This window comes from Muscardinus avellanarius (genome assembly GCF_963383645.1).
Source record: "Muscardinus avellanarius genome assembly, chromosome: X".
Taxonomy (NCBI): domain Eukaryota; kingdom Metazoa; phylum Chordata; class Mammalia; order Rodentia; family Gliridae; genus Muscardinus; species Muscardinus avellanarius.
The window spans coordinates 15,424,602-15,447,788 of record NC_137792.1 but is presented as its reverse complement, the minus strand read 5'-3'; the positions used below and the strand labels follow the sequence as shown (position 1 = coordinate 15,447,788).

General features: G+C 34.9%; 1 protein-coding gene across 4 annotated transcripts in view; it reads right to left on the bottom strand.

Moving 5' to 3' along the window:
* The window catches only part of CNKSR2 (connector enhancer of kinase suppressor of Ras 2), a gene marked incomplete at both ends in the record, with an annotated part of 296,214 nt that overhangs the window by 32,202 nt on the left and 240,825 nt on the right, over positions 1 to 23,187 (bottom strand). For all 4 annotated transcript variants that reach the window (XM_080718645.1, XM_080718646.1, XM_080718647.1 and 1 more), the window contains 2 exons: positions 14,716 to 15,262; positions 18,166 to 18,266. In XM_080718645.1, coding sequence (XP_080574771.1) covers positions 14,716 to 15,262; positions 18,166 to 18,266 — 648 coding nt within the window. The remainder of the gene's footprint in view (positions 1 to 14,715; positions 15,263 to 18,165; positions 18,267 to 23,187) is intronic.

Here is a 23,187-nt window from a genome sequence, read left to right as displayed (position 1 = left end):
CTGAGACAGGAGGATCACAGAGGTTCGAAGCCAGCCTCAGCTACTTAGTGAGGCTCTCAGCAACTTAGTGAGACCCTGTTTCCAAATAAAAGAGAAAATGTGTCTGGGCGTGTAGCCCGGAGGTAGAAAGCCTCTGTGTTCCACCCCCAGTACCACCAAAAAAAAAAAAAAAAAAAAAAAAAGTGAAGTTCTGTGAAAAGATCTTACCGCCCTGCTTACTATGGTGGGGAGCTGATGGGAGAGGTTGCAGCCAAATGCTTAATATGGGAATGTTTGTGACTATATCTAAAATTTAGTCCTTTAAGTAGATTGAATGGTTAGTGTTCTGTGACACATCGATCAGGCAAAATAGATAATATTATGATATAAACATTAGTAACTGTTAAAAACATTTTAAATGCCATATTACGTGTTTATTCATCTCTGAATTCCTACAAATATTAAAAATTTCATGGAAAAATTTAGCAAAATTTTTCCATATATTTGATTTACTTATCCATCCATTCTTTTTTATGTTTTTTTGTGTGGTACAAGGGGATAGAGTCCAGAGGCATTCTACCTCCAAGCTATATTCCCAACTTCTTTTTATTTTTGTTTTGAAACAGAGTCTCACTAGGTTTCTGAGTCTTGATAAATTCCTGAGGCTGATCATGAACCTGCAACCCTCCTGTCTTAGTCTCCCAAGTACTGGGATTACAGGTGTGTATCACCACATCCAGCTTCCTTTTGATTTTTATAATATGATACTTTTACTTTAAAAAATATTTTGGGAAACTGAGTTTGGATCATTTTCATTCTAAAATAGCATTCACTAGTTATCAAAAAGTAGTTTTCTTACATCACCGGAGCAAATTTTTTTTTTTCTAAAAATTCAGTCATTTCATTAGAGACAGCTGAAATATTGGAATTAGTATACTATCTTAATCCTACTGGCTTATATCACTCAGTTCCATTTAATTGGCCATAAACACCTGCATTATGAGCTACTGAAGGTAATATACAAATATTTCAGATATTCTCAATGTAGAAAAAAATTTGATTTTAGAAATTGAGCAATCAATGGAATGTTTGGTTAGATAGATAAATTGATATAATTCCATTTAATGTGAAAACCAATGGAAGAAATCATGATTGAAAACTTAAGAGCAGCCTGTTCTTTTTCATATCAGAAAAGGATTTCAGTTTTTTCTCAATCTTTAGCCATATGAATCTGAAAATAATAGGCACAGTTGTCACCATTTTAACTCCACTTAATGAAATATTCTTGGGTTCTTTAGTCATTGTTTAGATATATGACCTGCTAGAATATCTGGTTTATGATTGCTTTTATGATTTGCCTTTGGGATAAAAACCAAGCCTAACAGACTTCTGCTGACTGTTTTATACAAAAAACTGCATTATGTCTTTTTCCTTCTTTTTGTTAAAACTTAATGTAAAAAGGAAAACAAAACAGTCCTGCATTTTGTGAAAATATTTTATCAACTAGCTTAATGTACCTGATTTTATATCGATATTAATAAAAATATAGTTTTGAGCAATACATAAGACTTTCTTAGATATTTCAGAGTTGAAGACTGATTTTATGTCACCAGTGGAAATATTGTTGATGTTTAAGCAGTTAATCATTTGTGTAATTTGGCCACATAATTACATTATCACTTGGGGGTACATTTATTAAGTTATAAAAATATGAAAGTTTTTATAAAGTCATTGTTCAATGGAATGGGGTACTGCTAAATTTTTGTTAGAATTGTAAAAGATTTTGTTTGTTTTTTACTCCCCATATTATAATTTATCATAAACCAAGTTTTGATATTTGTGTTATTCATCTTTCATCAATTTGCACCATGTTATAAGCTACAAATTCATGAAGTAGTTTTATTTAATATTTATTTAGTCTGGCTTCCATGGCAATAAAGTACATGTTATATTCTTTATTTAATACACACATGCTCAATGAACTAACTATAAGCGTGTGCGTGTGTGCGTGCTTGCATGCATGTTTGTGCGTGCGTGTGTGTGTGTGTGTGTGTGCGTGTGTATGTTTGTATGACACTAGGGATTAAACCCAAGGGGATTCTACCTATGAGCTCTTTATTTTGAAACAAATAGGGTTTCGCTAAGCTGCTGAGGCTGGTCTCAAATCTGTAATCCTCCTTTTACAGTCTCCCAAACACTGGGATTACAGGTGTGCACCACTGCATCCAACTAATAATTTCTGTAAGGCTAAATTAAATCTGCTTATTTTTATCAGCAGCTATGCTAATTATTCAGTTGTAAGATGCATATCACTGGCTATGTCTGAACATTTCCCAAAGCACTAAATATATGGTTCAACATCACTTTTTATGATTATACATTTTGAAATGTTACTGTATATTTGATTAAAATCATAAAAAATATTATTTTCAACAAATATCCTTGTCTTTTATAAACAGGCAGAAAGTATCTGGTCCTAGGTATGTTATAACAAAATAGTCTAACACAGAAATATATAAATGTTTTCCTCTTACTAAGTTATTTAGAGCAGAAATTGGCACTGCAATATATTACAGTTATAGTATCCCTTATCCAAAATGCTAAGGACCCAAAGAGTTCCAAAATTCAAAGTTTTTTGGATTTTGGAATATTTGCATGGACTTTACTAATTGGGTATCTTTAAGCTAGAAATTCCAAATTTAAAATTCTCTGAATCTAAAACTTAAATGTAGTATAAAAATTAAAAAGATTAAGTTTTGGACTTTGAGGTATTTTGGAATTTAGATTTTGGATTAGGGATGCTTATCCTATAACAAGACACCATTAGTTTATATAAAGGCTTAAAATGAAAAGGTTTGTTTCTTTAATTTTTTTTGGTGGTACTGGGGATGGAACCCAAGGGTATTCTAACTCTGAGCTACATCTCCAGCCCTGTTTTTTATTCAAAATTTTGAAACAGGATCTCACTGTGTTGCAGAGGGCCTCACTAAGCAGCTGAACCACGAACCACAGTCTAGGAACCACGATCCTCCTGTCTCAGCTTCCCAAAAGCTAGGATTATAAGCATGCACCATCACTCCCAGCTTGCTTCTCTAATTTGAAACTATTATTTATAGGGGATATGAGTTAAGGCATAGTACAGATATGATTCTTAGGAACTATGGAATGTAGCTGACCAGAGAATATGTTTGATCAGGATAGGAATTGGGTCTAAAATATATGCTACTAGAAATCCTTGACACTTTTAATTTTTTTCTTTTACTACATTTTGTAAAAGTCTAGAAGTGTGTAGGGTTATAAAACTTTATCTTGGTATATTCTGGTGTTAATTAAGGGATGTAAGAAGGATTAAAAATCTTGTAAAGTGTACTAATGAAATCACCTAATTTTGTAGTGTAATTTTTCCATTAATTACAGAAAAAAGTTGGTGAATCAGTTACTATGAAACCCTCTGAAGATTAAAAATATAAACCATATTATCTGAGATTTATTATTTTCTCAAGTCACCAATATATTAATTATAGGATTTAATGCATTAAAGATCAAATTAATATATGTAAATAATTACTGCATGCATTAAAACCCAGACATCCTCATGTTTCAGAAATAAAAACAAATGAATAAGACCTATATGGAACCTAACATTGAATAAGAGGGAACTTTTGTGATACTGTAGACATAAAAGAGACTAAAAGAATTGGGTATGGTGGGGTACATCTGTAGTTCCAGTTACTCAGGAAGCTGAGGTGGGCTAACCACTTGACCCAGTGAGTTCAACCCGCAACACAGTGATACCCAGTCTCAAATATAGAAACATGAATGAGATAGAGACATCTACATATATATTATTATAAAGATATCTATTTTTCTATACAGGTACAGATGTCTATATTTGTTATCTACATCTATATTTATCAATATAAGTATTTATATCTATATCTGGAGTAAAAGAAACTTATACTGTAATATTTTTCTAACAGTGGGGAGAAAGTATGTAGTTGAATATATATATATATATATATATATATATATATATATATATATATATACACCACAGGATACAGAAATGTAATTTTAAACTTCAGTAAGACAAATAGAAAATTTCAAAGGTCAGTAGCTATAAAATTAAATTCAAATGATACAAAAGTAAACTGTCCCAATGAGAGAGGGAAAGGAGATGTAGCTCAAGTTAATGTAATTATAAGAATTCTTAGTAAAAAATTTAAGAAAATTTTCTATTAAAAATGGAATGAGAGGCTACTAGAAGTGAATGAACAGAAAATAAGAGTTTCATGAAAGCAAATGTTCAACTAAAGGTTGAAGAAAAAAGAACATATATCTTTTCAGAAAAAAAAATAGAGGAGAAAGTTTAATCATATTGTTTCAATGATATTTTAGGCTTTTCTTGCAAGAAGAAAAGTCTTCAAACTAGGTCATTCAAAAGAGAAACACTTCTGGAGACGAGAGCTCTAAAAACAACTTTGTGGTCCTTTGACCCAGGTTATAATCTTAGTCAATGAATGAAATTAAAAAAAAATTATAGTGCTACTGTTAGAATTCCTTGAGACTAGCTGGGTGTGGTGGCACACGCTCGTAATCCCTGTACTTAGGAGGCTGAGACTGGAGGATAGTGGGTTTGTGGCTAGCTTCAGCAACTTAGTGAAGCTCTCTGCAACTCAGAGAGATCCTGTTTTAAAATAAAGAATAAAAAATAGGGCTGGGGTGTGGCTTGGAGGTAGAATGCTCCCTAGGTTCAATTCACAGTAATGCCAAAAAAAAAGTAGAAAGAAAAATAATTCTTTGAGCTTATTGCCTAAAGTGTAAGGGAAGAGTTCCCTTATCCAAACAACAACAATAACAACAACAACAACAACAACAACAACAACAACAACAACAACAACAACAACAGTACAGTAGGGATTCTACAAAGCACATACTGATAAAATTGATATAAATATATGGTAAAGTTTTATAAAAAACTATAATTGGGAAGAGTTTATTTTTTTATTTTTTTTATTTTTTGGTGGTACTGGGGTTCCTGGAAGCCCTTCTACCTCCGGGCTACACTCCCAGACCTATTTTTACATTTTTATTTGGAAACAGGGTCTCCTAAGCCAGCACACACGGCTGGCTTCGAACCTGCGCGATCCTCCTGTCTCTGCCTCCCAAGTGTGGGGATTACAAGCGTGCGCCACCACACCTGGCAAGAGTTTAGTTTTTTAATTTTGATTGAAGGACCAGCATAGAGTCAATAATAAAAATGTAGCGTTTTATGCTAGCTGTGTTTTAGAAAGTATCTCTAGTCTGGGGGGTAAGAGGAAAGTCATAGGCAATATATCTTACATAAGATGAAACTCTGCATGATACCCTTAAAAACAAATACATTTGTTCATGTCCATGTAATACAGACTGAAGGATATTACCATTAGGTGGATCTAGTAAGCAACTTGAATCACTGAATGAAATTAACACATAGTTTCAAATTGAATGCTATAAGGTTCTGTCCTTAGTTTTTCTCTTCCTCTCTCCTCTTCCTCCTCCTCCCTTTTTTGTGGTACTTGGAATTGAACCCAAGGGCATTCTAACTCTGAGTTGTACCTCCAGTCCTATTTTATTTTAAAACAGGGTCTCGCCGGGCGTGGTGGCGCACGCTTGTAATCCCCGCGCTTGGGAGGCGGAGACAGGAGGATTGCGCAGGTTCGAAGCCAGCTGTGCTGGCGTAAGAGACCCTGTTTCAAAAATATAAAATAGGTCTGGGAGTGTAGCCCGGAGGAAGAAGGGCTTCCAGGAACCCCAGTACCACCAAAACAACAACAACAACAAAAAAAAACAGGGTCTCACTAAGTTGCAGAGGGCATTCATGTTAACAACAGTGTAATATCTAGACCACTGTAACTGTTCCAATATACTGAGTATGAGGACATTAAAAAGAAGTATGTTGTCCAGATGAGGGAAAACACAGAGAGGCAGAATGCCCCTGGGTTCATTCCCCAGGACCATAAAACAAAACAAAACAAACAAAAACCAACTTTAAATTCCACAGTGAGAGAGCTACTATGAATATTTACATACATGTTATATGCTTATCTTGATAAATATATAATTTATCTACTAAATGAACCCATTTTGTTTATTACTTTGTAGTACTAGGGATGGAATCCAGCCCCTTTTGTTTTTATTTTATTTATTAATTTTGAAACAGGGTCTTGCTAAGTTACCATGTGCTACCCTCAAACCTGCCATCCTCCTGCCTCAGCCTCTCAAGTACTGTAATTATAGGCATGTACCACCATGCTGAACTATTATATAAAGCTTTTAAATATGGTTCTTTACTATTATCAGAGAGACATCACTGGTAGTAAGACATTAAAAAAGATGTATGCTATAAATTTAAAGAAGTACTCCAAGCTAAGGATAACTTTTCACTTAATTATCCAGCAAAGATATTCATCATATGTACGGAATTATTTTTGGAGTGGTAAACATCTTTCCTACTTCTAGTGCTAAGGCACAAACCTTTTAATTAAGTTAATAAAAGCACATCATGAGTCTCATAACCAATGATGCTAAATCAAGAGAAGGCTGCCCAGCAACTACAGAGGTTATGAAAAAAACAATAGACTCCAAAGTGAGAGGTGGGGCTATTGTCAGAATTCGCTGAAGGACAGTATCAAAGCTATACTAATTCCAAACTGTCCCTCCTCCCCCTTCTTAGAGAAGGCATATAAACTCCTGTGTGTTGGCACGGTTAAAGAACAAGGAGAAAACAGCAGAGATAGGGGGTATAAAGTTTAAATTTAGTGATAAAGAAGTCATAGGCTATTCCAAGGTATATGCTATAAAATGTCCATTTCATATGTCACAGAATAGACTCTAAATTAGGTCATAAAGTGGTGGTAGGACAAAATAGCAACAAAAGTTTAAGGAAAAAATTATAGCAAAAAGATTAGAAAAACTCATGGATGAGAAAATTTGGAACTCTGAATACCTCTTATACATTAAGTCAGTAAGTCTATGGATGAGTTATCAAAAGACAAATAGCACAGTAAAAATATTAGATTCAAAAGCATGGAGTATTAAGGATTTTAAAAGTAGAAGAAAATGAAAAAATTCTGCTTAAAATTTTTAAAGTTCAAATTTTTCCCAAGATACATCCAAAATACAGTGTAATTTTCTGTGTTTGATACTCTGCTAATAATCCCTATATTAACAGGTTTTCTTGATAATCAAGTACCATAAGGTTTGTATTATAAAATTAGAAAGCATCTTCTCAAAGAAATATTAATCTATGATCAGTATAATATGATGCTCATTTTATTTTTGGACATCTGATTTGCGTTAATCAAAATAGATTAATAACTAGAATATTTATTCTTATGACATAACGTTTAAGAAAAGAGCCAAATCAGAAATAACTCCTAAAATGACATCATCTGATTTGAACAAGTCTTATAAATTTTCCATAAGTGATGAGAAGCACTTTAAAATGAAAACAGAATATATTGTTCTACTTCTCTAAGAATTATTTTTATAAAATTATAAAATGATACTAGGGAAAGTTATTGACACAAAATATTAAAGATAGTATATATCTTGAATTATTTACTTTCATATGATCAGAGGGGGGCCAATATGGGTCAGACTAGGCTGTCAGGGAAAGACTCTGAGGGGAAAATATTTGAACTATGACCAGAAATGTCAAGATCTATAAATGAATATGTCAGTGAATATATGTTTATTGTTATTTGGAATACAAGGTTTTGTTTGAGTTCCCAAATGTCTGAAGTAAAAAAGGAAAGAAGTACTAAGTGACAGGAATGTGAAATGAGGGATATTTCCATTTTAGTTTCTAGAGCATAGGTAATGTATTAGGCTGAAACAACAACAAAAAATGCTGTTTTTTCATCATTTTGACCTATGAAACTAGTAATTCATATGGTTGAACTCAATAGCTAGAACACTACTAAGATAGGCCATGTAGTTGAGTAAACATAATTTAGTAAGATTTGTCAGGCCTAATAATTATTTAAGTATTTCAATTGCCCTCTTGGCCTAAATTCAAATGTGCATACTATCCACATACAATTATATAATTATAACATATGTTGAACAGATTTACAATGTGGATACTAAGTGCTTTTGGTATTATTTAAACCACACACAGCCTCAAAAGGTAGGTATTATTATCATATGATTTAACAATGAAGATGAGATCTAGAAGTGTTAAATAACATTATCCATTTGAAAGTGCCACAGTAATATAGCAAAGATTTAAACTGAGGAATGTTTCCAGAAACTGTACTCTAAGTTAAGATCGTTTACACTTTATAAGAAAGCACATATATTCATTTATAGAGCAACAATAAATATATCAAACATGCTTTATTTTCAGGGTTATGTAATATTTACTTCCTCTTTTATATAGCTAACATTTCAATAACCACCTAGATTTTTAAAGAGTTGATGTAATTTGGGGTATGTGCTTTTATGTATATATTAAAAGAGTGAAACAATGTTCAAAATAAATATACTCAAATGCATAATATACATAGTAATAGAGCTACTCAGCCAGAAAGTAATGACAAGCATTTTGATAAATTTCTTCATGATCTTAAAAATAAATCAAGATTAATCTAACTATTAATAACCATTCAATTTATCTTGCCTTTTAAGCATGGGCATGTGGTATAATGGGAGAGGTATCCTGGGAAAGTTTTATTTGATATTACAAAAAGGACTAAAGATAGAGCATGGTCTTTGGCTTCTGGGATGCTGTCTTATTGCACGGAGCCCTTGGCATTACAAAAAAGTTAATTGAGAATTCTGACATTTGAAGAGCTGAGAAATTCACTCCAGAACAGTTACACCAATGAATTTCCTGTAAGTTAATAACTTTCCTCATTATTTAAGCTCAAACTAAGAGAGATGCAAGAATTATAAATGGATTATATTTAATCTTCAATGTTTTATGTCTTCCTAACAATATTTTTTTTCAAAATTTAAACAACATGAATTTTTGTTTTGGTACTGGGGATTGAACCTAGGGGCATTCCATCTCCAAGCTATACCCCCAGACCTTTTAATTTTGAAACAGGGTCTTGTTAATTTGCTGAGGCTCTCCCTAAATTTCTGAGGCTGGTCTAAAATGTGGGTTCCACTACAACCAGCTGACAATATGGCATTAAGAGAATACTTGCAGCTGGGTTTGATGGCACATGCCTGTAATCCCAGAATTTGGGATTACTACTTTGTAGATTTTTACATATTCACATATATATGTATATATGTATATATGTATATATGTATGTATGTATAGTATAGCCTGCCAAACATGGTTCCTTGAACTTCACAATAGTGACGTATCTAGGGTTTTCTTCTATTCTTCTTCTGACTTTATATCTTTTTATTTGTATTCCTTACATTGCTCTTCATCTACTTCCTTTAAACTTGAAATATAATTTCAGATCTTATTGATGATTCTCTTTCAATTTCTTTGTGTGCACAATAATCTTAAAAATTAGAAAAAAACAATGAAAATGCTGCAACATTTTTCTTTATTTTCAAATTGTTCCTTTCCCCTTCAACAGTTTTATATTTCATATTCTTAGAATATCTTCCCCTTGCCCAAATGTCTCCTACCTGAATATTTTAAAAATGAAATTTCATGGCTTTTAGAAAATCTTCAGGAAATCACTCTAGGACCCTTATAATGATTGAAGAGGATTAATGGAACTCCTTCCGCACTGTATTGGTAGTCATAAATACATAGCCTCTCTGCCTACATAACTTCAGATATTAGGCTACTCACTGAGCTGAATACTCTCCACAGCTCCTAAGTTATAATGATATGCAAAGGTTAGATTTTAAAACAGAAATTTAAAATACATTTCTTAGCAGATCACATTGATTTTTGGGTAGAGGAGATTGAATCCCAGGGCATTCTATATTGAGCTACATTCTAAGCACTTTAAAAAAAATTGAAATAGTGTCTCACTAAGCTACTGAGGCTGGCCTCAAACCTGTGATTTTTCTATCTCAGCTTCCCAAATACTGTAATTACAGGCATGAACCACCATGCCTGGCTAATTTTTAATTTTGAAATAGGGTCTTGCTTAGTTAACACACAAAAGTTTTAGGCCTCTTCAATCCTCTTGTCTCAACCTCCCAAGTACTAGGATTACAGATGTGTCCCACTGTGCCTGGCTAAAGATCTAATTCTGAAATTATCAATAATATTTTATCCAGTTAACCTAATATGTACAGGAGATTCAAGGCAATACATTCTATCCCTCTTCAATCCCTCAAAAAGACCCAGGTTTTGCTTTAAATTTCTAAGACTAAGCCATATACACACTCATACACACACACACACACACACACACACACACATATAATATACATTGTATGTTATTGTATATACACTGTATATTGTATATAACATACATTGTATACAATATATAATATATTACACAATATATATTTTCAACAATATATATATTACACAATAAGACTGGTAAGTAATCTCCAAGGCATTGAAAAAAAGAGAACATTATAACCTCATTGAGTAAATGAAGGCACCAAGAATGTTTGGATAGGAAAGAATACCCTTGTAACTGTCATGGAGGACATCAGTTAGATATAGGGATAAAGCTTTTGAATACCTCGTTTAAATTGACTACTAAGACAAAAGAAAGAGAAATATTCTAAGAAGATTAAGTTGCATTAGCCAAAACAATAATTTAGAATTATAGCAGATGATTTATAAGTGAAGTATGCCTTTATATTTTGTCCTATGCTTTTATGATTTATACTCATTGAAAGTTGCATAGGTTTACATGATTAATAATTTGAATGAACAGACATAGGGAATATATCTTAGTAAGTTCTGAAAAGTGATAATTGGGATCATATAAAATTACTTGTCTTCTCCCAAATGCCAGTGAAGTAGGTCAGGATAATTAATATGCAAGCTGACTTTTCAGTCAATGGAAAACAAGACAAGTCTCATCTGTGTACTTTTAGTATCATCCATTTCAGACTAAAATGAGTTCAGCCTAAGAAAATCATTGTATGACTCAGTTAAATAACTGAACTTCAAAATAAGACAAAAGGTAGTTCAACCATGTGAACACAGACTGAAGTCGGTTCTAAGGAAGGCTAAATTTACACTTCACATGCAGGACCATATTTCACATTCCGTAACGAACCTGAAAAAAATCCAAGGCATGGATTTAGTGACATCTTGGTTTGGTCAATGACATAATTTGTCACCCTTAAGGCAAAAGACAAGCTATATTTTCATGTTTTCTTCTACTATTCCCTTTGCATTATATGTTTTCTCTTATATGTGGAAGCTAGAGAGATATTTGGAAATGAGGACAACATCAGATAGATGAGCAGACTCCAGGGGAGTAAATGGGGGAGACCAGGGAAGGGAGATGAAGTCATAAAGAATGTAATAGTTGAAATAATGCTATAATACTTAATATTTTTATTTTTTGACAAACAAAAATGTTTGGATCTTGAGGCAGTAGGCTTATTTCTTCTGCATGACTATCCTTGATTAGTACAAGTTTACTTTGTTAAGTCAAACTAATTGTTGGCTTGAGCAGGGCTGTTAGTATTATACTGGTATTAGACTTTATTATTTATAGATTTGGGTTGACCTGTGTGGTAGGACAGTGAGTGTGCTATGTTGTGGGGCATACATGAACATCTGAAGCTGATATAAAGGCTATGGCTTTATTCCTGTGCATATTTTTTGTATGCTGGGATGACACCAAGTACCCTGGTTTGAATAAGCAGCCTATACATTTATTGCCTAATGACTAATCCAAGGCAGCCATGTATATGATACCCCTAAACTAGGTCTTTAATAGATTTTGAAAACCTTGATTTTTTTTTGGTGGTGGTACTGAGGTTCCTGGAAGCCCTTCTACCTCCGGGCTACACTCCTAGACCTATTTTATATTTTTTTATTTTTGGAAACAGGGTCTCTTAAGCCAGCGTGGCTGGCTTCGAACCTGCGCGATCCTCCTGTCTCCGCCTCCCAAGCGCGGGGATTACAAGCATGTGCCACCACGCCCGGCAAAACCCTTTATTTTTAAAACTAATGTTCCTCAAATAAAATGTTCATAAAATCAGAAATACAAATGGAAAACCCTAATTAGAAAAGTGAACATGCATTCATTTGAATAAGAAATATCTTCCAGGGAAGCATCGAATGCATTGCTCTGTTCAAAACAGTAGGAAGTACACTGACACATCATGTGGTAAGATTTATGGAAAAATATCCAGAAAGAAATGAGGGCTGAACAATAGTGCATAGCCACCTTCAGTGAAGCTGATCTGAGTGAAATAGAATGAACTTCCCCATACTGTTGAACTGTAAGGAAAAATGTGTAATACCAAATGTACTGATATACTTTACTAGGGCTGTTCTGCCTTATCACATTTATTCTACAAAGAGAGAGCCCACTACAGACTTCTGGAACTTGAAGAAAAAGCCCAAGTACTTAGAAGTGCATCCATACAGCTAGAAATAAGTCCAATCTACAGAACAACAAAAAAGAGACCCTAGAAGAAAAAAAATTGGAAAGCCATTGACTGGAGCTGTGCTGTGGGCTCCTGGAAACGTGAAGAAGGGCAGGCATGGTGCCAAGTTTTCCTATCATGACAAGGATGGACTGGTGAGTACCTCACTTATTCAGAAAAAGATAGAATTAGTGACTCTGACTCTGTAGGAATGATGGAATGTTTTCTGAACGGAATTCTCCATTTCAGAGTTGTTCTAATTTCAACACAGTTTACTTTAGAATGGCTGAGATGAAGTATTTTCTCCAATGTTTGTAGAATAATAAAGGAATTTCACATACTTAGTCATAGCCATTGTGTAGCAACTGGATGGCAGTTAAAATGAAATTTCTAATTAATCTCTAGGTAAATTTTAGAATTAATTTCATAATCATTAATTTCATAATGATTAGACTTCCAAGCATGTATTATTATGCTTACCAGAGCTCTTGTAGAGGCCTGCCATGACTCCTATATATTTCTTTCATAAGACTCTTCCATAATCGCTGATAAATGTGGATGTTGGGAGAGATTGGCAGGTAACAGATGGAAATTACCTGTACTTACAGTATACAGTATACCTTTTATAATGTCCCCCTCTCTTTCTCTCTGAGAGAGCGAGTGAGCAAGCAAGCACATATAGAATATAGTTAAAATATCCTTCATATGAAAAGTGCCTCAGCATGTGAATTTTATTACAAGCAATTCTTATATTTTGTTGGCAAGAGATATTAAAATTTTCATTAAATAATAGTGAAGATCCATACCATAAAATTGAATCTAATGCATTCTCTTGTCAACTATCTCCAAAGTTGCTCTTATTATAAAGGAGCTAAGCTTTCTATTGACATGAGCTTCTAATCTGTTGATAATTTGCAAGCTTTGAGTTTTTTCTACATTTGTGATGAGGAACTTACACTAATATATCCTGTAATCAAAGTCCCACATCCTGGCAAAATGGGGTGAAGACTATATTCTATTTATATTCCTCAAGAGGAGAAATCTAATGCCCTAAGGGGACTAAACCAGCAACTCATTTCATCACCATTGTTTCCAGTCATCTACACTAATTGGTTCAGATTGCATTTTGAATAGAGATGCAAACAATTATATACTATTTCCTTTATGCTTTTTTGTGTGCTTTTATGTCCAGGACTTATGGCGAAACCTACATTTTCTTTCTAATGAAAATAACTGAGCTATAGCCTTTCCCTTAAACTAGCCGATATTTCTGGATCACTGTATCATGTTAGTTACAAACAGATGCTTGGTATGGCATGTTGGATAAAGAATGTCAGAGGATTGCAGTTCATGGCCAGCCTCAGCTACTTAGTGAGGCCCTTTGCAAATTAGTGAGACCCTGTTTCAAATTAAAGAATAAAAAATAGGGCAGGGGGTGTAGTTCAGAGGTCGAATACCCCTGAGTTCCATCCTCAGACCCACACACAAAGAAGAATGTGATACCTAGTAAACATATTCTTAATGCCAACAAGAAAGAGGGTTACTTAATTGGCTTGTCTTTCTTCAGAGTTGATTCATATAAAATGAGTTTTGTAATCAACATACATACCAAGAAAGTAGATGGATGCTTCTGACAAATTGGTAGAAACAAGTTCAACTATTTGGAGTTGACAGGAATGCTATGTGAAATCTCTCATTGGAAAAGCTGTATTTTTGATTTTTCATTTAAATATGACAGTAAAAAAAAGATATATATGTATATATGTTTGTGTGGGTGGGTGTATACATTCACTTATTCAATCAACGCTCTGCAAAAACCCTGCTTGAAGCATTTACAGTTTCTAAACTCAAAATCAGAGGGCATTCACTATGGACCAAAGGGATGATGCATGCAAGCGAGAAGTGGTAAGAGAAGGTAGAAAAAGAAATGAATACTATTAACTTTAAAAGGCAAATGGGTAGTTGGGAGAAAACATTATTTGCTCTAGTTGTGGGTGTCCTGGGATATAAGCTTCATTATGCATCATTTCCCCCTGCAAGTTACTGAAGTTCTGAAAGTAGGACACCAAGGGAAACCTAACTTCCTATGCAGCAAGACCATTAATTTAAGAAAAAAGGAAAACAATTCTATTTTCTTCAGATAAGTTCAAAAAAGTTAGAAATTTGTGTATATAGGCTAATAATCTCCATAAATATACTTACTTTTTTCTCCTATGTTTTCTCCTGCTGCCTCTCCTTCCTCCTCCTCCTCCTCCTCCTCTTCTTCCACCTCTGGGGGTTGCATGTCATCCTGTGGGTCACAGGCACTAACTGGTGCATTCAGACAGCAGTGGTTGAACCCACTATCTCGAGGCAGAGTAAAACTTCGGGGCTTGCCCCCATTGCCATTTAGCACTTGCATCCTCTCGCTCTCAGCTAAGGGGTATGGCCCATAGTGATCCTGTAGGTGGCACTTCTGCGTTGGAAGGGTGGACTGTCGCCTGTGCTCAGGGGAGATGGCCACGGAGTCAGAGAAGACAGAATCCTCCAGGGGCAGAGTCTGAAGATAGTGTAAGCCTGAACTGGTCAGCGGTGTCTCAATTAAATCCTGCCAGGAGCGGCGTTGGCTGGCTGTCTTGCGAATGGGGGAGACTGCACTGCTCCCAGTTACTTCCTGGCGAAACTCCTCATGTGAAGACTGAGACTGAGAGGTCTCTGTGGAGGAAAGCCGACTGTGCTTTGCTTCCACATAAGGACTGGCACAACTCATCTGTGGAAAGGAGCCTCTGATTAGTCTCCACAGAAATAACATACCCCACTTTGAAAACCAAGACACACATCAGATTTTTACAAGGAAATAGTTCAATGGATGGAGTCTCATATAGTCTTATATAGTAATGATTAAACAAGTTTGTAGACATCTCAAAATTAGGACCTAGCATAGTAGACAAAGAAATGGATATCTTGAGATATAGCTATACCAGGTTCTCATGAAAAAATCTGACATATTAATGCAAAATTTCACAATAAAGTATGAGACAATGTGATGGTTAAAATAAGAAATATTCAGCAACTTAAGTTACAGCTTTAAAATCTCTACATTTTCACATTTTGAAATTGTATCTATAGATTCATATTTCTGGATTTTATGTAGTTGGGGGCAAGGGCAAGAGAGGCTTTTGGATATAAGAACAAGTTGCCTATAGACTAAACCCTTCCTCTTCTTCATAGGTGAATAGCTGCTCTTATGGGTGCCACAGAAAAAATATGGTCTTATCAATTCTAAAGCACTTTTTAGAGTTTAAAAATGTAGGTGGAGAGAGATTATACCTTGCTGGAGATTAGCATTCACCTTGAGCATAGAAAATGCAGGGTGTACAAATACAAAAGGAAAATGGAGTATTTTTAATCTGTGGAATTTAAAGTTTTGGAATGTATCTTATAGCAAAAAGGACAATCAAGTAAAAGGATTGGAATCAAAAGAATGCTATATACTTGTGGTGCACGCCCTATTGGGATAAGCCTTACTGTAGCTCAGAGGACTAACAAGCTAGCCTGGTCACCTTCTGGCAGGAGAAATGTGATCATCACAGTCAGGGCTGAGGTGGCAGCCAGGACATCCCTAGCTAAGATGAAGGGGCGTGCCATCCCTTCTGGTAAAGGAGAAGTTACCTGGCATATTCTGTGGGCAGTTGGTTATCCTCTTACATTGTAATCATAATATGAATAGGTTCCTTCTTGAAATTCACAAGTAGCTATGTTTATGTTTAAAGATCTGTGCGGTGAAGCTGTGGTATACCTTTCTTCCTATTTTAAAAACATTTTACAGCTGAGAGTGGTGGTGCACCCTTGTAATTCCAGCATGTGGGAAGCTGAGACAGGAGGATTGTTGTTCTAGGACAGCTTCAGCTACTTAGTGAGGCCTTCTGCAACTTAGTGAGACCCTGTTTCAAAATATAGAATAAAAACAGGGCTGGGAGCTGGGCATGGTGGCACACACTTGTAATCCCAGTGCTTGGGAGGCTGAGACAGGAGGATTGCACAGGTTCAAAGCCAGCCTCAGCTACTGAGTGAGGCTCTCAGCAACTTAGTGAGACCCTGTTTCCAAATAAAGTATAAAATAGGCCTGGGAGTATAGCCCAGAGGTAGAAAAGCCCTTGGGTTCCACCCTAAGTACCACACACACACAAAAAAAGAAAAGAAATGGGGCTGAGGGTGTAGCTCGGAGGTAGAATGCCCCTGGGTTCCAACCCTAGTATTGCAAACAAACAAACAAACAAACAAGCAAATAAAAACAAAACAAAAAACATTTTAAAGTCATTGTTTCAAATCTTGATGTTTTAGGAAAGAGAGAAAATATGTATTATCCCCTAGAAGAATCTGGAAGTTAAATTAGGTTGAAAAAATTTCCAGCTTCCATTTCCTTTGTGAAAAACTCAGTCCCAAGATAGGAAGAATTGAATCTTAGGGTAATACAACCATGGAATATATTATCTAAACTTGGATACTGAAGCACTCTTGATAATTTTGATGGGAAACAGGTATAAAGTAGGATAAGCTCAAGTACACCAGGAGAGTTGTTTACTCTATTAAAAGATAAAAGTAACCAGGTGTGGTGGTGCACACTTGTAATCCTAGCATTCGGAAGGCTGAAACCAGAGGATCACGGTTCGTAGACAGCCTCAGCTACTTAGCAAGGTCCTTTACAACTAAGTGAGATCCTGTTTCAAAAATAAAAAGACTAAAAATACGGCTGGGAGTGTAGTTCAGAGGTACAATCCCCTGGGTTTCATCTCCAGTACCACGAAAAATAAAAATAAAAGTAAGCCAGGAATGGTGGCCCATGCCCCACACTTGTAATCCCGGTACTTGGGAGGCTGAGAAAGGAGGAGGATAATAGGTTTGTGGCCAGTCTCAGCTACTTAATGAGGCCCTCTGTGATTTAGTGGGACCCTGTTTCAAATTGAAGGATAAAAAATAGAGTTGGGGGTATAGTTCCAAGATAGAACACCCTTGGGTTCAATCTCCATTACTACACACAAAAAAAAGATCAAAGTATACTCCAAATGCAGAGTAATTTACATACACTTGAGAACTTTAGAGCACCATGTAAATACATTTATTAAACTAGATTCCCTGGCTATCTAAAAAGCTACATGCCCAAATCTTCAATAAAGATATATTATTATTTTTTGGGCAATGCTGGGGATCAAACCCAGGGCCTCACAACATCTAGGCAAGTGATCTACATCCAGCCCTGTAATACTAATTTTTAATAAGTTGCTGCTAAAGGACATAAAAATGAACGTCACTGGCATGGAATACATAAGGTAAATTTATATATTTATACCTACATCTATCTTTTTCTAAGAAAACTTTTTTTTGTTGTTGATATCTCCATGAAGGCTACTCTGACACAAATATTATATGTTCTTAATAAAATTGGTCACATATTCATTCTGCCTGTAATCTGTGGTGGCTATTTCTCTTGATTAAATATTCTTTATAAAATTAAACTATTTTCCTTACTGACTTTAGACTCAATTTTCTTTTTCCCTAAGAAACTTGAGTTTTACCTGAAATTTACTACATTGATTTTTTTTAATATATAAGGGAATGCTTTGGGTCAAAGAATTTGGTGATATATTAAGGATGCTTCTGTTGTTAACTTACAGAGGGAGGCCGCGGGTACGTGTCATAGGGGGGTGGAGGGCTGTCTTGTTTTGGTGTTGATGGAGTATCTGCTTCTTCCTTGTCACTCTCACTCCAGTAATCTGAAAATGCACACACATAGACACAGTGATATTCTAGTAAATGTTTCTAGCCATATTTTCAGGGATGTATGTTATCATTTAACAAAAAGAAACATAAATTCCATTTCAATGCTGTTTCCCCATCACATTCCTTCCCCAGAGTCACCAACATTATGGTGAGTTTTTAAGAGGATATAAGAGCACAATCACCTACTTCTAACCTCCTTTTAAAGCAAGTAGTTATACACAGCTATAAATTTATGAAGTTAAGAAAAGAAACTGCATGCCAAATCAGGTTTACAATGCTTTCAATTCTAGACCAAATTATTCTGAAGCTACAATTAATTAATGTTATTGCATGACGCTTCTGAGAGTTTTATGATTTTATCTTTAAGATGAATACTCAAAGAAAAGCAATACATATACGGCAGTAGATCTCTGCAGATATAAACAGCTCCAAAAATAATGTTCTAAATTCTTTTTTCTGGCTTCAATTCACTGGTTATCTAACAATCACTGTTGCCAGAGTCATGCTGACATGAATCTCTATAACACCACACTCCCACCTTTCCTTGGAAACACATGGCAAACTATGATTCTTGCCAAATGCAAAAGGGCAAATCTACTGATGTGGGCTACAAGTTCCAAACTCCCAGAACTACTTAAAAGGGTAGAAAATGTAAGCCGCTAGACAAAGTGACTTGGCAGACCTCAGGCAAGAGGGTGGGGGAACAATGCTGAGAGATATATTATTAGAGTACATCAAGTGCAGCAAAAAGGCCAATAACCAGAAACTTTTCTATTAGTATCCAAGCCACCTCATAACTGGTGAGTTAATTCTTTATGTGATTTACCAGAAAAAAACACCCCAGAAGTATTACCCATGTCAATTTCAGATAAAAGATTTCTTATTCTTATGAGAATTTAAAGCATAAAAGAACCATTCAAGGCTTAACTAATATTCACATTTAGGTAAAAAAAATCACAGCACATATTTTTACTGGAATACTTTTCTTTCCAAGAATTCTCACATTATAATATTTATATGTATTTTCCTGTGGTACCAATTAATAATTAGCACAGATGATATTTATTGAGAACTTAATATATGCCAAACAGGAAGTAATGGAGCTGGAATTTGAACTATGCAATTGCCTTGCTCTGAAGCTCTGAAAATTAAGTTCTTGGGACTTTTGTTAAATGTAGTAGGAGGGATTATTGTGAGGCATATTGGTAATCATTTAATTCCCCTACCTCTTTCTGATATTCAACTCTGGTTACTCTGAATAGAAAATTCAGTAATGGCAAATGGGAATAAAATAATTTGTATATTATATTCAGGCATAAAAACACAAAGACACTGAAAGTTATATTCCTACTTTAATTATTCCCTTTGAACAAAAGATAGGCAATGCCTAGTTAATCTAAATTTGATATGTGTCTTTTCACTGGAAAACCAATGAAAATGGTTGTCAGTGGCAGCCATTTCCTCCAAATATAAATTGACATAGTTGTACAGAAACAGACAAAGTAAATGCTAGTGGAAAAAAAAGCATGACCTAAATACTCATGTAGGTGTAGGTTAAATTCTTGAATCTTGACCTCTGTGCATCTATTTTATAATAAGGAAAAGGGGGACTAATTATAACTACCTTTTAGAGTTCTCTGTGGGAGTTCTAAATAAGACACCATATATTCAAGTGTGTGCACCTTAAAAGGACTCAATAAGTGTTAGGGTCCCTCCTTATGACCCTTATCCCAGATAAGGGATAAAAATAAAATAAAATAAAAAAGTGATAAATGTCTTGCATTCATCTTCTCAGATTGTGGTAGCAAGTTTTAGCAATACAATGTGAGGACTGGAGCCCTGGGGTCTGGGCTGAGTAGTTTTGTGAAGCCTGAAATCCAACAGGAAGTGCTAGAGGTGAAAGGACTGAGTAACTCCTCTACAAAAAACATTGGGCTTACCCTGATCATTCCACCCTAATCCTTTCCACTAATTTCAGGAACACTGACTTTCTCCTTGATGTTTACATGATATATTGGGATCTTAAGAAGTTAATACCTCAAGTGGCCCTTCTTAGCACACTAAAGAGATGATTACCATTTCATGGAGGGCTCCATAGCTGGCACTATTAGCGCAGATTTGGGGAGGGTCTATTTCTATTTTTTCTCTTCAGCTAAATTGAAGAGAATTTTAATCCACTATCTGATTTAATTTTTGGTTTAGTAAAAGTATCATCAATCTTAATTTTTGGGGGTTGCCTAAGAAAAGGATAATATACCACTTGGCAAATTAACTTCTTTAAATTTGTTTATTGGTGCATTGTCATCATTCTTCACAGTGAGGTTCAGAGTGATAAAAAATACATGTACATATGTATTGGTATGTTCTGTGTGTATCTGAAACAGCAATGACAGAGAAGAGGCTATATAGAAAATTTAGTTTGGCTTATTGGGTTTGTGTGGAAACTTAAAAGACACACGGTAGAACAGAGGCTGGAGCTTGTCTGATTTTTTTGTTTTAAGAGCAACTCAATTTATTTTTCATAGGTTTCTACACAGGACAAAAAATGGATATTTCAATGTATCTTAAAATGATATTAAATTTTAAAAGGAATCATGAATAACCTGTGCCATGCCAGAAGAGGAAATCTTCTACTTTACTTTTGTATGTTGATATAATTTTTTAAATTGACTTTCTCATTTAGAATCATCAAGGAAATATAACATATTTCATTAATTTTAGGTAATCAATCTTTATAAAGACTTTACATGTGATTGAAAATAAACTGTTATGAATGTTTGAATTGAAGCTGGAAAAATTAGAAAACTGATCAGCAAATCATAGCAAAAAGCCAAGTTGTTATCTTGACTTAATTTAGTGTAACCCTGTTTTCTCTAACTACAACTATGAATAATTCTTTATATTTCTGTAATTAATTTTTTGTTGTACTGGGGGTGGAACCCAGGGGCTTTTCTACCTCTGTGCTATACTCCCAGACCTATCTTATACTTTAATTGGAAACAGGGTCTCGCTAAGTTGCTGAGAGCCTCACTCAGTAGCTGAGGCTGGCTTTGAACCTGTGCAATCCTCCTGTCTCAGCCTCCCAAGTGCTGCAATTACAAGTGTGTGCCACCATGCCCAGCTACCCTTCTGTAATTAAGCCACATCAAGAAAATCATACACCATGACCAGGTAGGGTTCATCCCAGGGATGCAAGGCTGGTTCAACATACACAAATCAATCCATGTAATTCATCATATAATTATGAATTATCATGATCATTTCAATAGACACTGAAAAAGCATTTGACAAAATTCAACATCCATTTAAGATAAAAACACTGCAGAGAATTGGAATAGAAGGAACATTATTAAGGTAATCTATAATAAGCCCATTGTCAACATCATATTAAATGGGGAAAAACTTCAAAAATTCCCCCTAAAAACAGGAACAAGACAAGGATGCCCATTATCACCACTTCTATTCAATATACTACTAGAGAATCTAGCCAGAGCAATAAGGCAAGAAAAGGAAATCAGAGGAGTACAAATAAAAAAAGAAGAACTCAAACTTTCACTATTTGCAGATGACATGATACTATATTTAGAAAACCCAACAAACTCAACCAAAAGGCTTATAGAACTGATCAACAAATTCAGCAAAGTGTCTGGGTACAAAATCAATCTTAAAAAACCAGAATCTTTCCTGTATACCAACCATAAATCCACTGAAAAAGTAATTCAAAAAACACTTCCACTCAGGATCTCCCACAAAAAATAAAATACTTAAGAATAAACTTGACCAAGGAGGTAAAAGATCTCTACAAAGAAAATTATAAAACACTGAAAAAAAAATCGAAGAAGATCTTAGAAGATGGAAGGATCTTTCATGTTCATGGATTGGCAGAATAAATATCATTAAAATGGCTATTCTTCCAAAAGTGATCTACAGATTCAACTCAATGTCCATTAAGTTACCAAGATCATTCTGCACAGACATAGAAAAATCAGTCCTTAAATTTATCTGGAATAACAAAAAACCCAGAATAGCCAAGGTAGTTCTCAGCAACAAAAACCATGCAGGAGGAATCACAATACCTGACTTTAAACTATACTACAAATCCATTTTAATAAAAACAGCATGATACTGGCAAAAAAACAGATACATAGACCAATGGAGCAGAATTGAAGATCCAGAAACAAGTCCATACACTTTCAACCAACTGATTTTTGACAAAGGGGCCAAAAACATACACTGGAAAAAAGATAGCCTCTTCAACAAATGGTGTTGGCAAAACTGGTTAACCATATGCAGAAAATTGGAAATTATCCCACTTTCTCACCCTGTACAAAAGTCAATTCAAGATGCATCAAAGACTTGGAAATCAAACTAGAGACCTTCAAGCTCCTTGAAGAGAGCATAGGTTCAACACTGCAACACTTAGGCACAGATAAACACTTTCTCAACAAGACCCCAAAGGCACAACAAATTAAAAGGCAAATCAACACGTAGGATTGCATGAAACTGAAGAGCTTCTGTTCAGCAAAGGAAACTATCAAGAACCTCAATCGAGAGCCAACATAATAGGAGATTTTTGCCACCTCCAACACAGATAGAGAACTAATATCTAGAATATACAGAGAACTCAAGAAACTCAACACTAAGAAAACAAAGCATCCAATAACAAAATGGGCAAACGAACGAAATACATACTTCACAAAAGAAATTCAAATGGCCAATAAATGCATGAAAAGTGCTAAACATCACTGGCAATCAGAGAGATGCAAATCAAAACCACCCTGAGATTTCACCTAACTCCAACTAGAATGGCAATCATTCAAAACACAAACAACAACAGATGCTGGTGAGGATGTGGAGAAGTGGGAACTCTAAGACATTGTTGGTGGGATTGCAAATTAGTGCAACCACTTTGGA